The following is a 24,449-nucleotide window of genomic DNA, read 5'->3' as shown; positions in this document are numbered from 1 at the left end:
TTTTGTAGGACATGGGGTAGCCAGGATGGCACAGTGGTGCAGTGGCTAGTACTGTTTCTTTTACTGCAAGAAGGTATCTGGTCTGAATCTTGACCAATAACTTTCTGCATCTTGTATATGTTTGCTGTTGTTTATAAATGCTAAATACATTACCATTTAAATTCTTAATAGGGATAACTGACAGTTTTGTCAACTCATTGTGCTCATACATCAGTTTTAATACAACTAAACACATATTCTTTTCCATCTTCATCGGTCTCACTGCATCCTCTCAGGATGCAAGAAATGGGTCCAGCTTCAATATATCAATTGTTTTGTGCTCTTGGCATTTTTAGTCAAAGAGTTGTTCAGCAAGGTTGAACAATAAATGAATAAATAGTGTATACTTGCAGTCCTAATGGTTTTCTCTCAAATTAGTGACACAGATTGGTAAAATGCTGAATCCATGGAACTCTGAATGAGAGTAGAGAAGAATTGTTTAATATAAAAGCTATAGTAAAAGCTGTAGCTTGCGTATTTTAGCTGTAATTTGTTCACCACATTAGTGCATTAAGATATTTAGCACAGTAATGTATAAACTAAAATCTAAGAGACTAAAACCTACCACGAAACAAAAAACATATGACATTTATATTTTCAGTCAGTAGCCTACTTTAAAGTTCTAAACCGCATTTAAAAATACAATTAAAAATGTGTGTAGGCTATGTATCATATGTTTATCTGTATTTATGTAACACTCTTTACAATGCTCATATTAGACCAATAATTATAATTCCTTGTTATTATTGACGACAAAATATAACAAGATCGCAAAAAGACGTGCCTATAAAAAGGAGGGCATGCAAGTGGAATCTGCTGCCCGAATATAAAACGTTGCCAAACGTGTCCCCTTTCCCCGCTTCCCCCATCCCCCATCCGCTTTAACCACGCCTTTGCTGGTAGACCTAGGCTACTACATGTAACTTCATATTGCTTACTGGTAACGTCCGATTTCGTTATGAACCGGTAAGTTGAACTTGTCGACCTGAGTAACTGGAAACCCGAAGTGAATGGCAAAAGTGAACACTGGCACTTCCAGTCGTAGAGCCATGATCATAGCTGGTCGATTTCTGTCCAAACCTTCAGTACAGATCCACAAGAGTCGTCGGATATTCCCAGAGTTACAGCGGGACATTAGCTCTCGCGGCGACGCCGGTCATCGGAGCAAAATGCCGGCATGTCTGGGCCAGCCGGACGCGCCTGGTTCTCTGACTGCTGCCGACCGTCATGCACTGTCAAACCGCACACTCATTTACCGGGACGTGAAGGCATTTCTCAGTGAGATCGTTGGAGACACACGAGAGGCTCGCTACTGGCTAACGCAATTCCAGAAAGCAAATGTATGGCAATCGCCTGCTTTTGCAGTCATAGAGGTAAGTTAATCGTTCCAATTTCACACAGACATGAACAGCATTTTGAGGTGGCTGAAAGCAGTCCGCGCTTTTACTCGTTGGTTAACTTGATTTAAAGACAGCAAGCGTTAACGTTATAATCGTGTACGTTTAGGCTATTTTGTTGTATTCATAGATAGTTCAACTAGATTAATTATCGAGCAGTGGCCTACATTATGAGTTTCCCCATATAGTTTTGTGCAAAAGCTCGTTGGCTAACATGATAGAACTAGCTAACCAAGCTGCTTCACGACCTCAGATCCACAAAAATGGTGATGCATTTGAGAAGGTTCATATGAGGCCCCTAACCTGAAGCAGGCAGTATACTCCTAACGACGTGCGAACTTGTACGGATAGTCATCTTTCATGTTCAGGTGGAAAATGGAATCCATTATCCATTATGAGCTAAAACTCACATCTGATCCCAGATCAGTGAGGCTGCTCTAAAATACTGTAGGAATATGGTCCCTGGGGCCTGAATCACAAAGTAGGATTACCGAGTTAGCTTGTTAACTGAGTAAAACTGTTATCCATGTTCCAGATTTGGGAGGGTTCTGGGTTTTATTCAGTGCAGTTATTCAGCTAGCTCAGTAATCCTGCTTCTTAATGCAGGTCCCTGGTCTGAAATGTTTGTTTGGGTCCGCAGAGGATTATTGTTGAAAGAATCTACAAAGCAAAGAAAGAAAACATGAGTAGCACTGCAAAAGTGTTCAGTCGTGGGCTTGATGAATGAAAGTGTTTAACAGACTGTGTTCTCCCTTCGTCACTCCTAGGTTGATCAGTCTGTGTTTGAGAGCCGGGAGATGGTGCAAAGCCTGGGCTTTGGGCTCTCTTTTCTGCAGCGGATGGATATGAAACCTGTAGTGGTGATGGGGCTGACCCAGACCAAGGACGGTGATGAGGTCCTCGATCCCAGGTCCAGTGTAGTCCAGAACTGCCAGGCGCTCACCGAGGTGCTGCAGAATAACTCGGCCAGCGTCATTCCATTCTTCAGCTCTGAAGTCGTCCTCCTCGTCCAGGACACGCTGGCCAGGTAGGGCTGACCTCAACGACAATCCCGCTTACTGTTTCAAATGAGATACAGGTCACTGTGTTTGTAAAACATGTTCAATTTCTGGTTATTCAAGTCTTAAATTGATTGGATGAGCAAAAAACGGAGAAAGGAAGGAGGGAAACTCTTTGGGGAAACATTTACAAGCAAAGGTTTCATTTTGCAGTGTGAGGCATGCTAGGTGTTTATAAGGAGGTGTGAAGAGAGATTTTAAATTTTGGTTTAAATCGAAATGAAATGTATTTAATTCATTTATTTTAATGTAGGCCTAACATTTGTTGTGTGAAAGCTTAAAATGGCCGCACAGTGACTGCATGTCCCACAGAAGAAATTTTCTTTCTTGCAAATCAAACTGTCAGTTATCCCTGCTTAATGAGAGCAGAGCTAGGAAGAGAAAGAGGAAACTGCAGTGGGAATGGGTGGCCTGACCATCTCTTCTTCAATAGTCCCTCTGTGTCAGTGGACGATAGTAGACCCTCCGTCTCGGCAGATGGCAGTAGACCCTCCATCTCGGTGGACAGAGGCCTGCTCCAGTGGACCCTGGACTGTGGGGCCATTCCGCTGGTGTGCCCCGTGGGCCGCACCACGGCCAGCCGCTCGGTGGTGCTGGACTCGGTTGACGTCACCGCCGCCATCGCCAAGGTCCTGCAGCCCCTCAAAGTCATGTTCCTCAACAGCTGGGGGGGCATCCGGAACCAGAGCCAGAAGGTGGGTTTTTAGGCCTGGACTGCGTCAACATTTGTGCTTGTCTTTGACTTGCAAAATTAGGGGCGAATGTTAAGTTCAGTGGTCGACAGAATGAGCTCGCCAAGGTGTGTTCACAAAAGAAGAATACTACACATGCCTATCAGTCACAGTGAAGCCAAATGTTGATTGAATCCAGACCTGTGTAGTCTGTGATCTGCTCCTTAGTTCCCTGTGTGGAATATCCCATCTTTGGTATATACCCTAGTGGTCTACACCACTATAGGTGAGAGCTACTGCACATGGATGGATGTAGTATGCATTGTGAACATTTACTGATATATTGAGAGCTGCAAAAGCATATGATTGCTTGTAAAGCAAAAACGGTGACTCAGTTTACACACACGCGACACTTTTCTTCCTCAGTCTTCATAAGACAAGCTGTCTCATGAAGGTGAAGTTAAAGAATGAAAGTATAGAAGATTAATTAATTCTTTTATTCATCCCAGGTGCTGGGTCAGGTGTCTCTGCCCTCAGACATGCCCTTGCTGTCGCGGGCGACGTGGCTCGGCGCCACTGAGCGCCAGCGGGTGGCCGCCATCGACCAGCTCCTCAACCAGCTGCCCTGCGAGTCCTCAGCCGTCATCACCTCAGCCAACACGCTGCTGACCGAGCTCTTCAGCCACAAGGGTGAGGGACCGCGCGTGTGCGCGAGCAAGCGGAGCCGGCTGGGGTGGCGGAACCGATCTCGGGCCGGGGCCGGGGGGTTGCTGCTGGTACCAATCGTGGACTGGGGCGGGGGGGGAGGTGGGGTGGGAGGGGTTCTGCTCGCGAATACCACTGTCAGCTCCATGCCACTTGCACTGCCATGTGATATCACACATGTCTGTCATGGGGGAAAAAATAAATAATAATAATAATGATAATTTCTGAAAAAATAGGGGGAAATAGTTTTCAAATGTGATTTTTTAAGGAGAAAAAGACTTTTGAATAAAGATAAAAAAGATAAATAAAAAATTTTCTTTGATAGATGGGAGTTCAGTAGAATAGACTTTTATTTGAAAGTCTATTCTACTGAAGGGAATTTATATTGCGTGCAAGAACTTGGAATACAAAACGTATTCTAACAACTACCAAATTACCTCATATCTGTGTCACATGGGGCTATGGTTGCTGTATGCATGTCCACAACAGATATGTGTAATATGTGTAATTTAATACCGCAGCACGTGTGGCTGGGTATTTTGAGAAAATATTGGTATGCCAGAAGGCTGCAGATTTAAAAATAGACATCCGGGTTAGAAAAGATGCATTCACAGAACTCACAACGGCCATCTTGGCTCACCTACTGAAGTATGCACACACTGATTACCAAGAGGGTCTGACTTGCAGTTGCACTCATTTACGTTTGCTTGAACTTGTTTACGTTCAGTGAGTGAATTTCATACATTAATATTTTCCAATACGTTTCTGACATTGTGTACTTTTGATTGGCTCCAATTTTGATATTGCCGCTGTAGCAGTGGCAATTTATTAAATTGAACACACCCATTCTGCGGAAGGAACACTATTTGCAGTCATGAATGGTGCTGGTGAAAAGTGAAGTTGATCTTGCTGCGTTCACGGTTTGATGTCTGTTTTGTGTTGTCTCTGTAGGATCCGGCACCCTGTTTAAAAACGGAGATCCCATTCACAGGCATGTATTCTCCTGCGCCTGCCGGTTTCTTCTTCCTGCTGAGGATCTGCAGATTTCATTTGAAACGAAGCACGGTGTTCAGCTTGTTTTCAAAGTTCTCATTGTGGTCATACTGTGCGTGTTGCACCTGTATCTTCATCTAGCACTTTCATGTTGCGCTTGCATCTTCATCTTAATGTTGTAGCCCTTTATCAAATCTCTTGTAATCATGCCTCACTTCTAGCTTCTGTCTTGCCATAACTACTGACTTACCGTGGGAACTAGACTTGCTGTTCATGACTATAGATAACTGATACTTTATGAGAACTGTACCTTGTCTGACCTGTTTTTTGTAGTTGTTCCAACGACTTTCGGTATGCACTTATTGTATGTCGCTTTGAATAAAAACGTCCGCCAAATGATATGTAAATGTGTATTCATTAAAATGCTTTCATCATTATTACTGTTGTCCTCGTAGTCATGGGGCCCACTGCGCACCTGACCTAGCCCGCTGCATCTGTCGCCTCAGGTACACCAGCCTGGATCACATTGACGTTGACCGCCTGGTTGCCCTGATCAACAAGTCGTTCGGGAAGAACCTGAAAGAAGATTACATCACCTCTCTGAAGGACAGGCTGCATTCTATCTACCTCTCTGAAGAGTGAGTGGGCCTCGGCCTTTTGCTGTATGACCAACACACCCTCGGCAAAAAACTGTTTGGCGACACTGTTCAGTTCTATAGAACTTTATTTATCCCACATGGGGCAATTTAATGAGCAAAAACAACATGCTGATGCAGGAAACAAGAGCAGTCTTCTCTGCAGACTCTGGACAAGTGGCCATCCCTTCCCTCCATAATCCCTCCTCCATGTCCTGACGCCTGTCTTCCTCCTGCAGGTACAGCGCTGCTGCCATCATCACCACGGAGCAGGTGAGCAGTGGCACCCTGTACCTGGACAAGTTTGTGGTGAGCAGCAGCAAAAGGGGCCAGGGCACCAGCCAGATCCTGTGGGACAGCATTCGGCAGGACCTGGGAAAGCTCTTCTGGAGGTCCCGCTGCACCAACCACATCAACCCCTGGTGAGGGTGCCACTGTCCCTGCTTCAGATCCCAGAATTGGGCTGTTCTTTGTGCTGGCTCACACAAATAGTTTTTTAAAAATGCAATTAAAATAAATCCAAAAAATATAAAATAAAAATTAATTTTAAGACGAAAAAAATAAAAATAATGGGAAAAAATTGGAAAATTAATTTTAGCCATTTGATGGACCGTATGCTGTAACTTTAGCTCTCATTTTCTTTTTCAGCTGCAGTCCTTCCTTTTCCACAGCCTCCCTTCACCCACACTTTCTTATTCTGTGTCCCTCTCTTTTGCTCTGCCCCTCTTTTCTTGCCCAGGTCAAATATAGATGTTTTATTGGTAGGACGTACATTTCTAAATGTTGCCATGTGCCAACACAAACAATAATAATCAATAGTAAAAAATATATACTATTACTATATATACAACAATGACATAATAATAATAATAATAAGAATAAGAATAATAATAATGACTGTTATTATTACTATTATTAAGTGAGGTGCTCTCTCTTTCAGGTACTTCAAGCACTGTGACGGCAGCTGTGTTAACGGCAGGCAGATCATTTTCTGGTTTGGACTGTCCGATATCCGTGAGTCTTACGAACTGGTGGAGTATGCCAACCGTGTGCCCTACTCCTTCATAGACACACCACCAGAGGAAACGCCCCAGTGCTCTACGCCTGGGTCCTGAGCCTCAGTTCCTCCCCCCATCCCCCCTGCTACCCCTCCACCCACCCTTCCACCCCTCTCCTGACCTTGCCACCCCTCCACCCCCCTTGCCACCCCTCCACTGCCCCTGCCACCCCCTTGCTGCATTCTGTCTGGAGCTGCGTGGAATCTTTGTTCAAGGAATGGAGCTTGGAAACCACATTTTTACTCTGCCTTGTAGTTTGAAACCTCTTTTTTTAAAATCTCATCTTCAATTGCATTTTGACCCCAAAAAAAGCTAGCTAACAAGTGCAATGCTATAGCTTAGAAAAGCAAACTCAGTACCTAGATATCTGAACTTTCACATTCCTTTCCAAAAACCTGCATGCTAAACTTTTGTCAGTTTTTTGAAGGCTAAAAATGCGGTTTGAGCTGCGGACTCTCCTGGACTTGGGCGAGCGCAGGAACCGTATTACCTCAGGTGCTTTAAATATTGATGTAAAGAGGTGCTATTGGAGTGAAAAGCTAGTGAACTTGTTTACAGCAGCCACGGTGCCTTTGACGTGCTGTCACATGACTCAGTAGTAGTGCTTTGGAACCTGCAGTGTGGAGTTCACTGGGCTGTGGGTGAAGGTATGGGAGGAATGCACACGCTGTACCTGATGGGTGTCTTACAGATGGTAACAGCAGGGATTGGAGATATGAATTGGCAGTTACAAGTTGGGTAGACAAACAGTGGGGGGGGGGGGGTAGATTGTGTGTGTGTGTGTGTGAGAGAAGGGGGGAGGGGGATTGAGTCTGAAGACTGTTTTTAACATACCTGAACTGGCAGAAAATTTGTATTACTGTCTAAGGGCTGTATTGTTGTATTAGCTGTATTGACCAGGAGGACTGTACATATCATATCACTCGTTAATGCATCAAGGATTAATAAGGGTTTCCATTTCTTCAATAATGGATTATTAGATTGTGGTGGTGCAAGTTTTCTGAATACGCTGAGTACTGGTGTTGAAACTCATACAATTTCACATATTAAAGTGACTTTTCTCACTTTCAGGTATACACAGGTCATAAGCATTATTCCCTGAAACTTAAAAAAAACAAACAAAAAAATTCTGTTGAAAGGGAAATTACTACAAGGAGATTATCAGTTTACTTGAAGTTTAAATACAGCTTTTAAATCCATGAACTGATTGAAAAATCAGTACTGTAGTTATTTTCATTTGTACTAAAGACTTGTTTTACACTTTTCAAAGTAGAAAGACTGTTCTTTAATTTGAAATGTTTCCCTCAGTATCACTCTTTTGGTGATGTGGTTTGTAGTTCTGCATTTTAACATTGCCTGTTTGGTTTTCTGTACCATTTCTGGAAATATTTATCAAAAAGTGTTCATCAAAATAATTTTTATGCTTAATAAAGGGCCATTCACTGAACAAAAGTCTTTCCTAACATTGAAGCGTGTGAATGAAATTTTGATATACGTGTAATGTATTCATATTTTTCCTGTCATTTCATAGGCCACATTCCAATGACCTTCCTAACAATGACATGTTCCTGAATTTAGAGGCATCAAACCTTGAAAAGGCTTTAATTGGATATGTAGATTGGAGTTGGATCCTTGTGTTTGAACTTGGTCATATAGATGACCTAGGACTTCACACAACTAATGCATGCTTGACCATGTTCATTTTCTCAATAAAAAAAACGAACCCTGCAGATATGCTGTCTTCAACTAGATGGCAGCAGATGGTGCTTCTAAGCAGGTGAGTGTTAAAATGTGATTCTCCACTGAAGGCTGCCAGACCCTTTAAGTATATCACTGATCAGATCAGAAGAAGTGTACGTGACATTACTTTGTATTGTTTAAGATATGGTATTTTGGAAATTTTAGAGTAAATCAGTTTAAACACGTTTATATATAGTTAGTTTATATATGTTATATATATGTGTGTGTATATGTGTGTGTGTTCTTCACATCAAAATGTCCTAGGGAGCTGAATAGTTCAAAACAAAATACAAGCAAGGTGCACTTCAGTCAGTTGCAGAATACATGAAAGCGCAATGAAAAATGAATGTTTTCAATGGGTTTTTAAAAATCGCCAGTGTTTCTGGTCGTAGGTGGTAGAGAGTTCCACAAACGAGAAACGAGAATGACCTCCATCTGGCTTGAGGCAATACAGAACACCACCCCACCAACCAACAATCATAATAAGGCAGGGCTGCCCAACCCTGTTCCTAGAGATCTACCATCCCAAGCAGAGAGCAGTTAGGGGTTAGGTGTCTTGCTCAAGGACACTTCGACATGCCCAGGGCAGGGTTTGAACCGGCAACCCTCCGACTGCCAGACAATCGCTCTTACCTCCTGAGCTATGTCACCCGGTGTGCCAAATTATGGTTGAAATAGAAACCTGGTATATCTCCAGAAATCGGGTTGGGCAGCCCTGCCTTATTATGATTGTCAGAGTAATTGAATACGTTCATCAGGACAGCTTACAAATATCCCTCTATTTGTTTCTGGTGCTGTTGTTAAATGACTACTTGCTCTAACAGTGTTAATTATCCTGTTCTTACTGTACTACTGCTATTTCTAGTATGTAGGCCCAAATTACTTGAAACAATTTAGGAAACACTGGGTAGCATTGCTTTGGAATACAGCTTGTTTAATTTGTGTGAGCTAAAATGGCCAATATTGCTTCATGTAACTTGGCCCAATTTTGATATCATTACTTTTAATGGCAGGCCTACATTTTAATGAATGACTTATAGACAGTGCTTTGTAAGCTATGTGTGAGTAATTTGGAATTTTTGTACGTTGAAAACGTACAAAATATTTGTAGGGGCAACATAGCTCAGGAGGTAAGACCGATTGTCTGGCAGTCGGAGGGTTGCCGGTTCAAACCCCGCCCGGGGCGTGTCGAAGTGTCCTTGAGCAAGACACCTAACCCCTAACCTCTAACTGCTCTGGCGAATGAGAGGCATCAATTGTAAAGCGCTTTGGATAAAAGCGCTATATAAATGCAGTCCATTTACCAAAATGTGTTTTTCATCAGTTGTACTTTGTTTGGATAAAGGCACCTGCTAAAAGTTACATTTTGGGTGTTTTCACTGCTGTTAAACTTAGGATAGGGTAATTTTTTAACCTGGACAATAGGTAGTTTTCCTTCCTGATGCCTGACGGTTGGAGTTAAAGGCCACTTACGCGTTCTCGGCTCGCGCTGTCCTTACTGATCAGGCACGTACCCTAAAGAGCTCGGCGGCTAATCGCAGATCTGCGATTTTGTTCGGGAGCGAGTGACGCTCGCGGCAGGTGGACATGGTGCGGTTGCCAGGCTCTTTCATGGCACCTTAATGGCGCTCGGCGTGGTTCCCCGGGGGTAAACAGAGTGACAGGGGCTCAGTTCTTAATCCCAGAGATGAGGACGGCGGCAAAAGGATCTGAAATGGGATTAATAGATGACGCAATCGATTCAAGGAGATTGTCTTTGGATAAGTGTGCCAGTTGGATGAGGTGCTTAATTTGGAGGTGGTCTAAAATTTGCTATAAAAAACCATAAGGAAATCAGCAATATGCTTCCAATCCCAAACACATATATGTTTATATAAACAAATACTTTGTATAATTTTGGACAGCTATAGAGGAAGCATCATAAATCTTATATTGATTTCTGCTGCTCAGATCTTCAAACTGCTTACAGGAAAAATCATTGCTCCAGTTTTCTTTTTTCCAGCTTTGGGCTTTTGTTTTATGGTCCCTTCCAGCACTTTCTTTCTCTTTGCTGTTCTCACCGCCTCTGTTTCTCTTCACCTTCAGCCTGTCATCTATCCCCAGTGTCCATCCTGTGTAAGGGAGGAGGATCTATTATTCGATTTTCGTCACTTCTGTTAAATCTTGGTTTTTGCACAGTCCCGGGGCCTCGTTTATGAAATGGACTCGCAATCAAATTTGTATCTTAAGTTTATTACACAGAAAACCATGACTGAGTAGTTATTTATAAAATCCCACTTTGATGTGGATATGGTAATATCTCTCTGTAAAGTTTACACTAAACACAAGTTAATTACCTGCTGGTTTTATGGAGGTACTGCATGCCTGAGGGCTGTGCACGAGTCCTGAAGTGGGCTGTGTGTGTGTTTTAAGAATAACGTTTATTGATAATCCGTTTTAGGGAGGTAGAGTGCAATAACCATGATCAATCCCAGGTCTGTTTTATATAAGACATGATGTCTAGGAAGTAGTGTGTTACATGAGAACTATTTTTCAGACATGGCTGATGATGATGATGATGATTATGGTGTTGTTGTTGTTGCTGTTATTCTGATTGTTTTTTGTCGTTGCTGTGTTGTTGTTTGGTATTGTTGCGGTTGTTGTTGTTTGTTGTTATTGTTGCTGTTGTTATTTGGTATTGTTGTGGTTGTTGTTGTTTTTTGTTGTGGGGGTGGTGGCCTGTGAGGTCCATAAAGGGGAGAACAGCGTACACATATACAGGCCAGACCCAGGATGCTAAACCCACACAGTCTCTGATCCCACTGTACCGCTCATTCATTTGCTTAAAACTTTTAGAAGTAGCATCATCACATTAGCTTAATACATCGCTTTGGGTAGGGGCATCTTGGCACTGCCCATCGGCACAGATGGAGCTTACCTGGGACCCATGTTACCTTGGCATGGGAAAGCTACTTTGGAGGTATGAGGAGGGGGAGGGGTAGTTTTCCTTTAGCAGCCTGCCTCCTCTGCTCTCTCTCTCTCTCTCTCCAAGTTTTAATGTGATTTGATTGTGACATTTGGCCAGCTAAGTACCTTGATTGCTTAATCTGATCAGGGGGTTTGGTGACATCCGCCCCCTCCCCTCCATTCCCCACCACACCCCGCCCCTCGGCCATCTGGTGGGGTACGTCATGAGCCTAGGGCCTGAGGGAGCCGGCACAGAACCTGGAAGGAGTTCCATTGAACCCCCCGAGAGAGCAGCCTCGCAGATTTGTCTGACCATCTTGGACCCCCCATCTAACAGGTAAGCCCCGGCTCTTCTGCAGGAACCCTAGTTAACCTGATTCAGTCGCACCATGTCTGCTTATTCCACATGGCTCGAGGGCATGGATTGATCCAGACCTAATAAGAAGAACAAGAAACAGGAGGAAGGACTGGAGTAGTTTTACTGACCGTCTGTTATCTTATACATCAAGGCTCCATTGCCAGTGTGGGCACTGTACCAATTAATCACCCATTAATTAATTACTATTTAATTATCTTGTAAATGCTAAGGGCTTCACGCCATCCATGGAAAACTATAACTACATTTTTCATTGCGGGGGGGGGGGGGGGGAGTTTTGAAACTGACAATTTTAAAAATATCCAAATTTCTCTGCTATTTTATGCAGCCAGTTGCAATGTAGTGTAGCTTTAGGAAAGAGGCACTTTACATAACTGATGCAGTTTGTTATGATAATGTACTGCATTAATATGGTCAAGGCCCGTAGATTTGTGGAAATCTTTTGGAAACCATTACTTAGCTACATAGCGTATTACCACTTAGCTTAGCTTTGCCTTTGATGTATGTGTTGATTTGCCAAGCCAGGCTGATGGCTGTCAAAGAAAACTTAGCCATCATTACCAGTCAACATTTGGTGGAAGTACAGAGGCATTTTTGAGAATTAGCTGTCATGCAACATTTATAGCTGAGGCCTGTGCTTCCTTATTCTAGCCACAAGGGGTCTCTAATAACCGAAAGTTGGCTCAGCAGAAGATAAAAACATGTCCAACATCTTCAAAATTTTGTGACCAAATTTGGAACAAAAGTGAGACGCAAACCCATTGAAGCATTTGTATATGAGGAATCAAAAAACATTATAAATATGCTGCATTGAAACTGTATGTTCTGCCTCAACTACCATTCCTGAAGTGTCCCTGAAGTGATCCGTGAGAGGCTTTGTCTACGGGCATCTTGATCGTTCCCTCCATTCTCTCTCCCTCTCTTCTTACTCTCCTTTTTTTCCTGTTTCAGGGCAAGATGGCGCGGGACATGTCTGATAAGGACCTCCTGAAGATGGAGCTCGATCAGCTGAAGGTGGAGGTAAAAACTGAGAGGGAACCGGTGAGTTACCGTGACAACATTGTGTTTTTCATCTTTAAATCTTCACTGGCACCAGTTGGCTGAATTGTTCAGAGTAACTAAAAAGGAAGAACAGCCGTCTGCAATAATGCCCTTTAAATCCTGGAGTATCTAGGCTACTGGCAGTGTGTTTTAAAAGAAAAACCATATTACTAATAAACATAAAAATACTAATGGTACCACTGAATTCAGGCAATAATAATAATAATAATACTCTATTCCTAACCATTCAAAAACAGTAATCATGGTTTTAAAAAAATGACTTGCTTTATTTTAGGGATTCCCTAACCTCTCCTCAGGACCCCTAGCCGAATCCAGGTATTTGATATGTTTCATCTCAAGCACGCCTGATGCAAATAATCAGGGGCGTGATTATCTGTACCAGGTGTGCTTGAGGTGGAGCACGTCAAACACCTGGATTCGGCTAGGGGTCCTGAGGAGAGGTTTTTGAACTCCTGATCTTTGCTATTGAGCTCTGAAGTCTCTGCTAATGTTTTAAACCTTATGCAGTGTTAATACTGTATTCCTAGCATTCAAAAACAGTAATCAAGTTTAAAAAAAAAAAAAAAGTCTTGCTATCTCTGGTCTTAGCCACTGACTGAGCTGTGAAATCTCCGCTATGATGTTTTATCATGTGCTAGGAAAGGAATTCTATACATTTACATGAGTCATTTGGAATCATCTAGTATAGGGTACTGATACGAGTGACAAATCAATAATTTGGCACTGATTTGTTCTTTCAGAAACTTTTGACACCTTAGGCATGGGACCAATGATGTATAGGGATGCTCGAATGAAGCTCTGACAAATTTATATCCAATTAACAAGCGATATTGACTGTTCCAGAGAGTACACATCAGACCTGGGTCAAATATGCATTTGTTTTGGATTCAAATACCTTTCTGTGCTCTATTGATCTTCCCTGGTGTAACTGGGCCGGCCAATATGACCAAAAGGCAGGGTCTGCACTTTTTGAGAGTATTTAATTGGTTCCAATACACCAGGCAAGATCAGTAAAGCATAGAAAAGTATTTGAATCCAAAACAAACACGTATTTGACCCAGGTCTGGTGCACATTAGCCCAACTGAACCACAAAGGAGCACTGAGATTGCACTCGAGATTGGTCGCGCTTTCCCCCCTGGAGTGCTAATCCTCGCGGGGCCTGATGCGCGTGGCCGTTCGGATACTCCGTTAATCCTTATAAATGATCTAATTAAGTCATTAAGGATTTGCTTAATAAAACGTCCTGGGAACTAGGACATGAGTAAAACTTGGGGATTTATTTTGGCCAGCGGACTCTTTGGATGGAGCTCATATCATTGTTGATCTGGCCACTGACTGAGTTTGTTTGGGGTGTTTCCAGTGAGTTGTATTTTGCCGGGGGAGTATTTGATGGATTCAGCATTAGATGGATTCAGTTTGTGCTCGCTGAAATCCACTTGTTCTTGTATGAGCACAACTCACAATGTTAGGAGCAAAGCAAGTCACTCGGGGAACTGTTCAGCACAACATTAAATGTCAGTTTTGTGTGAGCCCTGGTGCTTGGGTATGGCATTGAGGTTGACCTGAGCTCTTTGCTCTAAAGAAGGGTTCTCCCTCTCTCTCTCTCCTCTCCTTCTCTTCCTGTCACATTTAGCTGTCAAAGACGGCCAAAGCGATTGTAGAATGGGTTGACAGCCATTCTCCCGAAGACCCCCTCATCAAAGGAGTGTCGGAAGATAAGAACCCCTACAAGGAGAAGAGCGGCTGTGAAATAAGCTAGACTGGGGGGTGGGGGTGGGGTGGTGCAGATGGCCCACGGGCTGGAACAAATCCGGACTGGTTCAGTCAAACACAGTCCTAAAGAGAGGAGAATGGGAGCAGGGTAGTTATGTGAGGCTGTGTTACTATAGCTGTGTGTAAATGCGTAATCCCACAAGGTTAGAGATCTTTTTTTATTCCCCACACACTGCCCCTACTCCAAAGATGCGATGTGATAGGACGCTGAAGATAGCGGGGCCAGGCTCAGGACCCACCCCCACACGAGAAAAAGTGCAGCAGACCGCTTGATCCGAAACAGAGTTGACCGCACAGTCTGGTCCCTTGTTCTAATTCAACCTGTGGGACAGAGAACTCCAGATGTTTTTCAACTCATCTCATACCAAAACGCCCTACCTACTTTCCGTAGTTGCCCCCCCCGCCCCAACAAAGCCCCACCCCCTAGCATTGATTCCGCCCTCCTTAGTCAACTCCCAAGCTTCTTCATTGATTTTAGGGTGAATAAAGTACATTTAGCTAAGGAGTGCCTTGATCTCTCTTGTCTTTCAATATTACACTTTTCTTTCTTTTCTTTTTTTGCTCTTACAGTGAAAACTTTTCCTGTCCTCTTTTTGAAGCAAAGTTCTTTATTACATGACATTTACATTACATTTATTTGGCGGACGCTTTTATCCAAAGCGACAAACAATAAATGCATACCGAAGGTCATTGGAAAAACGTCTAAACACAGGTCCAATAAGGTACAATACTCATTTTGTAACAGTTATTCACAGCCATGAACACAGTAAGTCCAGTTCACACAGTAAATATTACTCTGACCTAACCCATGCTAAGTCAAGCTAGGAGGCATGACAAGCTACAGTATCAAGATAATGATATAAAGTACAATAAGTGCTGGATGGAGGTACACGAAATATGAAAGTGACTCAACCAATCAGTTCAGTTGGAACTCTATTTCAGTTGATACACTAAGAGCATGGTTTTGTTCTGTTTTCTGCATAAAATAACATGGCTATGAGTCATTTGTAAGCTGAATTTTTTTTCCAGGAAATCCTCCTGAGATTAAAGGTTTCTGTCTCACGTGAGAGTGAGAAAAGCAGCAAAAATATTGTTTTGATACAAAACCGACCGAGGATGACACCTGGCACACTTGAAAGTGAGATGTGTCATTTTAAGACCTCCAGCATAGGTGGTATGAAGACCTGGGTGGGTGATTAGTTTCAACCTCCATTCAAGCTTAATCTGCGCTCCAGAGAGTACTGGATAGTACTGGACTGACACAGTGTGTGCAACTTTTCCGCAGAAAGATCAACAAAATTATGAGACATGGTAGGTGGATTCCTCTCAAACTGTGTGTGGTTTATAAGACACCTAAGAGAGTCCAGGCACCGTGCCAACCTCCTGCTAGCCTTTCAACAGCAGAAAATCATGGGCGGTATTAGCGCCTGTACACGAATCTCACAAGCACAAAATTTGTAAGACACACAAGACACTTGTTGTTGCATAAAATGCACACTAGATGGCGGCAGAAGCTAAGCTGTTAAGGGGGCCACAAAATCTGCTGACTGCCAATGTCTATGTTCACTTTTTGCAAATCAAGTCACCTTTAGTGCAGTGGTTAGCGCGGCCTCCACTCACCTGGGAGACCCAAATTTGAGCCTCGTCAGATCACTGCTCACCAGACTACTCTTGTGCCAGTGATGGGGTGGAACCACTGCCTGTGTCTCCTTGAGCTGCGTTGCTGACCATGGAGACTCCCTGCTCCAGCAGAAAAAAAAACTTCACAATGTGGGCGTTAAAAATCTGGAGCTAATGTTCCAGACCTTTTCGCAAAATTGATGCTTTCAATGCCTCTATTGTCTTGTCGTACAGAAAGACGGATTCTCTGGCCTCTCCATTACGAAATGGCCTCATGACATCAATTGTAGGTGAAGATTTTCGGCGGTCAGCGTGTGCCACAATAGCGAGTTCCTGACTCTGGGCAGCAGTAAATGCAGGGCGGTGTCAGTTAGAATGGGAGACAGGCTCTGCACACGCAGAGCAGTGTCCGGTTCAGACGTGGGTGTAGGATGGTGCTGACGTTAACAGTCGGTTTGCAGTCAACGTGGTGTCTTTCGTGTGTTTCCATGGATCCCTTTCAACCCCTCTGATGAACCAACAGTGGGTAACTGCCCACGGTTTCGGAACCTCTAGCTTACTGCATACACTTCAGAACATTGTGAGCCTCAAGTCTCAAATTCAAAACACACTGTGTCTTCCAGTATTCAAAACACATTGTGCAGATTTTTTTCCCCCCACTGGGGCAGCTGCACATGACACAGAACAACCAACTTTAGCATCAGTTAGCATTAGTTATTAATGGAAAGTAATTACTGCTAATTACTGCATTCATATTTGCAGCCAGAGGATGAAGTTAAGAAGCAGTGCTCCATGCCTTCTATGGTAACTTTGTAAACAGTAATTGGTTCCTCTGCAGAAAGTTTTCTTTCGCCTCTTAAGAAGTGGAAGTCGTTGCTTTGCCTTCTGAGGATCTGGGATAGATTACTGCCTGACATCCGCTCTGTTTCTGTCTGTTTGCACTGATGTCATCTTGCAGTATTAAGCTTCTCTGATGGCGGATAGCTGTAGGGCTGGCTCTGAAGTAGTGGTTTCAGCGTGTGTGCATGTACATGCGTGCATGCGCATCTGCATTCCTTTCACTTATTCAAGCAGGGATGAGTTCAGCTGAGCTGGCCAAGCCTCCTTTGAGTTAACCACACCCCCTCGCAGTCTTGCAGTGCATAATCTATTGACCTAAGTTTACTGGTTGTGGAATGTTGGATCAAGCCATCAACCCCGCAGCTCCTCCTGCAGGCCTAAGGGAGAACTGCAGCGCTTTGTAATGACACCAGTGGACACATGGCAGACATCGGCAGATTCCTTGTATAGATTAGACTTCCTGAACTGAGCTAAAATCTTCCATGGATAGATTAGACTTCCTGAGCAGAAAATCCAGTGCAGATGAGTAAGAATTTCTACGTCAAACACAGAACAATATCTGTGTCCTTTCCTCAACAGCTATTCAATACACAGTAAAATATTCAATGTAAAATCAAATCCTATAGAGTAAATCTTTCACTGATAATGTACATTAGACTCTTTGACTCTTATGTTCTCTATCATTTAAATGAACACTGATAACTTTAGTGTGCTAATGAATGTATTACCATAACATGAGAGTATTGGTAATGTATATTTTTTAAAAACCTACCTAATAATGAATTTGGTCTGTGATGTTATACATTATACACACATTATCATATTGTAAAGAGAAAGTATAAAATTGGCCAACTTACTATTGCAAATACAATGTGTAGTCTTGTCACATTTTGTTTCTTACTTCTTTATGGACTTCCATTAGCACTTATTTTTATTTTATCTTTTTTACAGTATTGGAAGAATGACCATGCATTATGACTGGGGCAAATGAGAGACAAAGACTTGGGAAATATTCTGCTATTATATCATATCACTTTTGCATGTACACCACATTGTCACTTTTTGAACATTGGGCAAATACAAAAATGGGGATGTAGTGATTTTTGGCCTATAGTAAGTTAAATGTCATTGTTCTTTATTTTTTTTTGCCTTTAATTGATTGCCTGTTCAACGGTTTATGGTGATATTATATGGCATGCCGTGTTTGTCCATGGGTATAATTTTTGCCACACCATTTATTCTCATAATATTTTAGGGTAATTCTCCTATTCTGCTAAAGTAATTAATCTTTTATTTATTTTTTCTGATTTGAAGCAGAATTTGCAGCAAAGAAATATAATTGGGAATATCCTGGTAGAAGATCATTTGAGAAAACTGGATGGTAGGTTATTAACGTTACTTGGCCATAATGGTGATGTCTGGCTTTGGCATTGTGAAGCTTATGAAGGCTATAGTGTTGTTTTCCAACCCCATGTTTGCCAATAGCACTGCCAAAAACAGAGGAAGGGGTATGAATGCTTTCCCGCAAATTTAATCAAGATCAAACCATTATTTTGACTCACAAATAAATGCAAGTACTTTATTATTGTTTTCAGCAGACTACATACTTTTTTCCACCTCTTTTGATCATCACTGAACTAAAAATGTGTTTGTAGATGCAAAAAATAAATAAAAAATAACTTGAGTCAAGGAGAACCATTGATCAAATCCAATGGTTCTGCGTGAATCCAGACCAATGTGGTGTTTCAGCAGCTTTTATTGTCTGAGTCACTTAAACCTGTGATTGGTTACTCTGCTCTCAGGCTTCGCCTCTGTGGAACTAGCCGATGGCGGCCTGTATTTTTGGAGGAGTGCGGAGCCCCAGAGGGGAGAAGCGGAGAACCCTTCTGCAGATGCTGTTTGCTTTTCCACTCAAACCGACAGTCCGCTCGCCCGCTGCGTGAATTCTCATTCTGGTATTCAAGCGACTGATAATAGCAGAGGCCTGTATGTCCCTTTGCCAGACATGCTTTGCTAATGGATAAAATAGATAACTTTGCCCAAAGTATTATTTTATGTCAATTACAATTGTTGACCAGTGACTGCCACAATCACTCCAGACAGTGACTATGTTTCATACTCAAGTTTGGCTCTATGAAGGGGTAAGACAGTAGAGAAGTGACCATTGCCTAGTTTTTGATGTTTTTTCTTCAGTAAACTGCACCTGGAATGATCTGTATTTAAATATAAAAAGAACAGATACATTAAGAATATAAAACACAGGCCTGTGTTAGCAGTTTGGACCTAGAGTGTACGATGAATCACAAGCAATAGCCACAAGTAGGGCTGGCTGCCCAGATTTTTCAAAGTTTTGCATGTCTTGTTTTGATTTGCTAGTTTCCCTGGAAACACATATGTCCCCCCCCCCCTTCCCCCCTTTGTCCTTCTCAACATTAACAGATGTATACACTTCAACACACTTTACGTTAAAACTTTCTGAACATACAGTCTTATACATATAAAACATGGGCCTGGGCTCTTTTGGTTTGAAGGGGGAAGGTAATGCTGGCCAAAGCAGAACATTTCTTCATGTGTTTTTTTTTTCTTTCTCTGTATAAGAAATTGAGGATTCGGACAAAATTAGTCAGCTACAGACTTAGCTCACTGTGGGTTCCTGTCTGAGGAAGCAAACGAAACAGTCCACATTCAGTGGGCCTCATTCACAAAACTTTTCTTAAATTATTCTTACTTTTGTTCTTAAAAATGTTCCTACAAAAAAAAAAACAATATGGGATTTATGATACATGCAGATTTTTGTTTTTGTGCATATCCCAGTTTGAGGTGAGAAATGCTGAGTGTTTGTAAGTTCTTACAGATAAGAAAAAAAGGATGAATGCCGAAATGTTCTTGGAACCGGTGTGGGCTCACCTTAGGTGGAAATGGTAGGCTAATGCAAAATACTGAGTAAGCCATGAGAAAATTAAATGTGTACATAGGTCAACGTTAAGGACAAGCCACAATGCGGTAGGATCGGATTCGGTTCCATGCAAGTGCTTTGGGAGCCATTTTCTATATTCTGGAATAACATTTCCGTCTCACGAGCGTGCAGGCCGTTCCACGGCTGCCCAAGCAGCCTGCCACTTCAGAGCGGAAGTCGCGAATTTGTTTAGAATGAAAACAACTTATCTTGTGAGGTGTTTTAGGCATTGTAATGGAGTTTTTTTTTCTTTGACTTTGTCGGTTTATTTGCGTGGGGGAGCCTCAAGTCCCTCGTGTGTTTCGTTGACCTGTGTAACAAGCTTTCAGCTGTTTGAACAAGGCCCAGAATCAAAGGTGCGGTGGGAAGCCTGAGACTTCCCGAGGCTAAGTGAACATTTCCTGGCGAAACAGGGAACACATTAGCCCTCACAGCGTGGCTTTCGCTTGGGAGATCCGAGGAGAATAATGTCGTCTCTGTGCAGGCCTGCTAAGAGAGCCTGGTCCCCCCCTTCTTGCTCTCTCTGCCTCTCCCTCCCCCTGCCCTCCCTCACAGAGTAACTCAAAAGGTGAAGGGGCCAGCAGAGCTAGGAGAGTTTATAGCATGGGACTTAGATCACAAATATGCGATTAGAATCTCAGCTAATTGATTAAATACTTACATTCTAATGCTGATGTTGCAATCACTACTGGTAATTGAAAGCAATGGAGTTCTAGAACACTGACTAAAACCCACTCTTCAATGCATTAACATGGGAGTTTCTCCCTTGCTAATACTACATGTTGCTGGTGTTGGCTGTCTGAAAATCCTACAGCAAACTGTTTGCAATGTACATAATCCTCTTATGAATTTGACTGTTATTTTTTACGTTTATTTTCTTGAAGGTCAGATGAAGGTCAGATGAAGGTCAGCTGCTGTTTCCTTTTAGTGAGGTGCTGATGACAGTCATTATTCTGAATAATGAAAGAGCTAGAGTATGTCTTTATGACATGTTTGCTAAAGTGTTTCCATGCACAACTGAGCATTCTGAACTACTTCATACAAGCAGAGAACCTGGACGTTCCACCTGCAGTTGACAACCAAATCTGTTTATTGTTGAATTTGTGACAAATACCATAAAACATACCAAACTTAAAAATCTGGCTGGATTTCTTGTTTAAATTTTTTTGAATGTTTTTCTTTGAAAAGATTGCAGAAGCCTAACCTTCCTGGCTTTCAGGTTAAGCCATGTAGCTCCCAGGAGAATCCCTCTGCGTTTACCCGCAGAAAGGCCAAATACTGTTGCACTGGCTCAGGGGCTGACCCTTTTACATACTTCCCTATCTCTCTGGTGCTTCCGGAAAAGTCCAACTGAGGTATATGCTTTTGTAAGACCCTTTGGATAGTAGCACCTGCAAAATTCCTAAATGTAAATGTAACAACTGTATTTGTCACTCATTTACCAGTGAGTTGTCAGCCAGTTAGCTAAGAATATTTTAGGTAAATGGAATGACTGTTGGAAGTGGTTCTTATCATAGAAGATGAAAGGCTTGCTTCATTTCAGTAGAACTGGCCTGAAGAGCAGATTATATTCCAGTCATGTAAATGTAATAAATTAATTCTCTCTCTGTCTGCCTCTCTGATGTGTGATCATTTATTATTCTTTATTTGGTGAGTGAAATATAAGATAGTTATTTCAGGCTTGCAAAGGACATAATTAGTTTGTCACAAGTAGTCGCTTCAATGGAGTCTGCCATGTTAATTTCACTGTGTTTCTTCCCTTTGCCATTCCAGAGCTAATGGACTTATGTTTTTTCATCAACAGATGCACAGAGAAAACTACTTCTTGGCGCAATTGCATGCATTCATTGCAGGATTCCATTGTGCAATACTGGCAATAGTTTTAACTCAAGCCAAGAGTTTTACAGGAGGGATTACAAAAAAATGTTCTATAGATACAAGTAATGGATCTTGGAAAAATAAGGAATTGTGTATGAAAATATGTGAAGTACAGTCTCCTGTATGCTGGATGCCCTTGCATATAGAAATTTAAAGCGTGATACTTTCCAATTACCTTGCCAAATCCTTCAGCTCAGAAGGATTCTTAATATTGAACTTGTGTATTTTTAATTTGTTTGGTACTGTGATTGCAAACAATCTGTAAACATAACTAAAAATCTAGTTTATTGGTTGCCTTAGATTTCACAAAATTGTACGTCGAATATAATGAAATCCCAAATTAGGCAATTATGCCCCCAAAACATAACTTCAAAACATTTAATGATGGACAAGTATTTTTGAAGTCACCTCACAATATCCACTGACCAATGAGGAAAAATATCACGCAATGATAATCTTTAGACAGAAGTAAGTTACTCTCCAGAGTCAACCATTGTGTTTATTTCTACTTGAACCTTCTTTTCCCAGGGGAACCTCCAGGGACCAGTTGGTCATGCAGGGTGTGGGCGTGACTGTAGAGGCCAAGGCCTTGGAATGAGAGCAGCAATTATACGGCCTCTGCCATAGTGCCGAGACGTCTAACTGGCCACACAGTGCAATTACCCTGCCTTCACCGTGCAAGGGTTTGCTATATATAGAGGCAAGGAATATGTTTAAATCTTGCTGTACCAATGGCTGTGACTGAGGAAACGGTCTGAAAGAGAAGCTTCTGGAAGGGAAAGATCTGCTTATGGGAACGTTGCTATTTTCAGTGCGCTTAGGGGATGATGGTGGCCTGCTATCCTGAGGGCTGCACTCAACCAGGCTTTTATAGTTCTGTGCAACATTTGTTTGTAACTTAAATAAATATATGCAACATATATGATCCTTCAAAGACCTGCCAATTCATTTTTTGTCCCCTGTAGGGGACGTGACCACCAGAGAAGTGTTAATGTTGAGAGCCCTATATTCTACTATGCTGATTCGTAGACTACAAGGGAGATTCAATAAAAATAAAATATTTGAAAATATTTTCACTGCGAAATGTTTTTGTCAACCAATGCACTTGTATTATGTCAAAAACATTAAATTACTTAAAAATGTTTTCCTGTTTTTTTTATGTTGTGGTTTATAATGTTGTGCCTTTATGACATTTGGATGTATTATGTAGATACACTGATGGACAAGGAGAATGTTATGTTTGTATATGAGTGTACATGCATGTGTATGTATATGGATGGGATAGAAATACTGGTTTATGAATTCTTGCTGTTTATAGGTATGGCAAATTTGTGTGTTTATGTCCTTAGTGTATGAGTGTTTGAATATATAAAATTTAAAATATATTTTCTGCTGGGTCTCAGCCTTTTTTCTTCAGAAACACAGTTTGTCAAGCTACTCGATGATGGTTTCTGAACCAATCAAACTGTGTGTGAAAAGAAGAGGCTAACCGAATGGCACAGTAAAGGTAGGATAGCAGTGAGGGAAAGCTTGCGGTGCCTTTTCGGATCTGGCAGTCAGAAGGAGGCGCCATGGAGAATGACTTTTGCTGCGATTGAGGAGCTCCCCTCTCTACCCCTCTCTCGCCTCCATCTCCAGATGTGCCTCTCCCTGGCCCAAGGCCCTGTTTGGCAGGCCTGACCCTCTGATGAGTCTCCCAGCTGCTCTGCATTCAGACCCCCACCAGCTGGTTTCAATCCCAGGACTTTCTTAGGAGGGCCTGAGCCAGCAGAGGGGAACAGGAAGAGGAGGAGGAGGAGAAGTACTGACTACTGAGAGTACTGGTTCTACTGGAGAACACGTATGACCAAGACCATTTGGCAACAAATGGCTTGCTAAGCCACACTTGGATGCATATTCCTTTAATAAGAACACACATCCAACACAACAGTGCTTAGATGGCACAAATAATTATATATCTATATTAGACATTGGGTACAACAGCAAAATCACACAAGGAGACATCAACATTTGTCATGATGTTGCACATAATCATCAGTTTATTTAGTTGCAGTGCGTGGTGTGTGAGTATTAGAGTTAAAGATCCAGCTCTGCTCTAACTAAAAGAACTTGATTAAAACAATATTTTGGAAATTTATGATAAAAAAATCCACTCTCCATGAAATTGGCAAAATACATAAGCCTATAGCCTTATGTCCAAAATGGGAAAAAATTGTGAAAATCTTAAATCCGTGCTTTTGTCATTTCTATGGATGAAGACTGATGTGTACTTAAAGAATATGAAGAAATAAAACCATTGCAACGAATTTCTATTCATTTATGATGAAAAACATTTTTTTCCATGAAATTGGCAAAATACATAAGCCTATAGCCTTATGTCCAAAATGGGAAAAAATTGTGAAAATCTTAAATCCGTGCTTTTGTCATTTCTATGGATGAAGACAGATGTGTACTTAAAGAATATGAAGAAATAAAACCATTGCAACGAATTTCTATTCATTTATGATGAAAAACATTTTTTTCCATAAAACTGGCAAAATACATAAGCCTATAGCCTTATGTCCAAAATGGGAAAAAATTGTGAAAATCTTAAATCCGTGCTTTTGTCATTTCTATGGATGAAGACTGATGTGTACTTAAAGAATATGAAGAAATAAAACAATTGCAACGAATTTCTATTCATTTATGACGAAAAACATTT

At 41.9% G+C, this 24,449-nt stretch overlaps 2 protein-coding genes across 3 annotated transcripts; both read left to right on the top strand.

Moving 5' to 3' along the window:
- Positions 1-883: 883 nt before the first annotated feature.
- Positions 884-11,579, top strand: nags (N-acetylglutamate synthase). Of its 2 annotated transcripts, XM_064314072.1 has the most exons (10): positions 884-1,412; positions 2,204-2,463; positions 2,928-3,189; positions 3,675-3,855; positions 4,822-4,861; positions 5,370-5,501; positions 5,738-5,920; positions 6,439-6,512; positions 8,288-8,333; positions 11,477-11,579. In XM_064314072.1, the coding sequence occupies exons 1-10, from the start codon at positions 1,050-1,052 to the stop codon at positions 11,481-11,483; spliced, it is 1,548 nt and encodes a 515-aa protein (XP_064170142.1). In that variant the 5' UTR covers positions 884-1,049; the 3' UTR covers positions 11,484-11,579. The 2 variants fall into 2 exon arrangements, with proteins under 2 accessions (XP_064170142.1, XP_064170141.1); XM_064314071.1 differs by lacking the exons at positions 8,288-8,333; positions 11,477-11,579 and having other exon boundaries at positions 885-1,412; positions 6,439-8,008.
- Positions 11,478-15,454, top strand: LOC135242836 (guanine nucleotide-binding protein G(I)/G(S)/G(O) subunit gamma-T2-like). The gene is made up of 3 exons (XM_064314076.1): positions 11,478-11,579; positions 12,570-12,659; positions 14,315-15,454. The coding sequence occupies exons 2-3, from the start codon at positions 12,576-12,578 to the stop codon at positions 14,438-14,440; spliced, it is 210 nt and encodes a 69-aa protein (XP_064170146.1). The 5' UTR covers positions 11,478-11,579; positions 12,570-12,575; the 3' UTR covers positions 14,441-15,454.
- Positions 15,455-24,449: the final 8,995 nt, after the last annotated feature.

This window comes from Anguilla rostrata, chromosome 17 (genome assembly GCF_018555375.3).
Source record: "Anguilla rostrata isolate EN2019 chromosome 17, ASM1855537v3, whole genome shotgun sequence".
NCBI lineage: Eukaryota > Metazoa > Chordata > Actinopteri > Anguilliformes > Anguillidae > Anguilla > Anguilla rostrata.
This window is presented reverse-complemented; position numbering and strand designations above follow the sequence as displayed.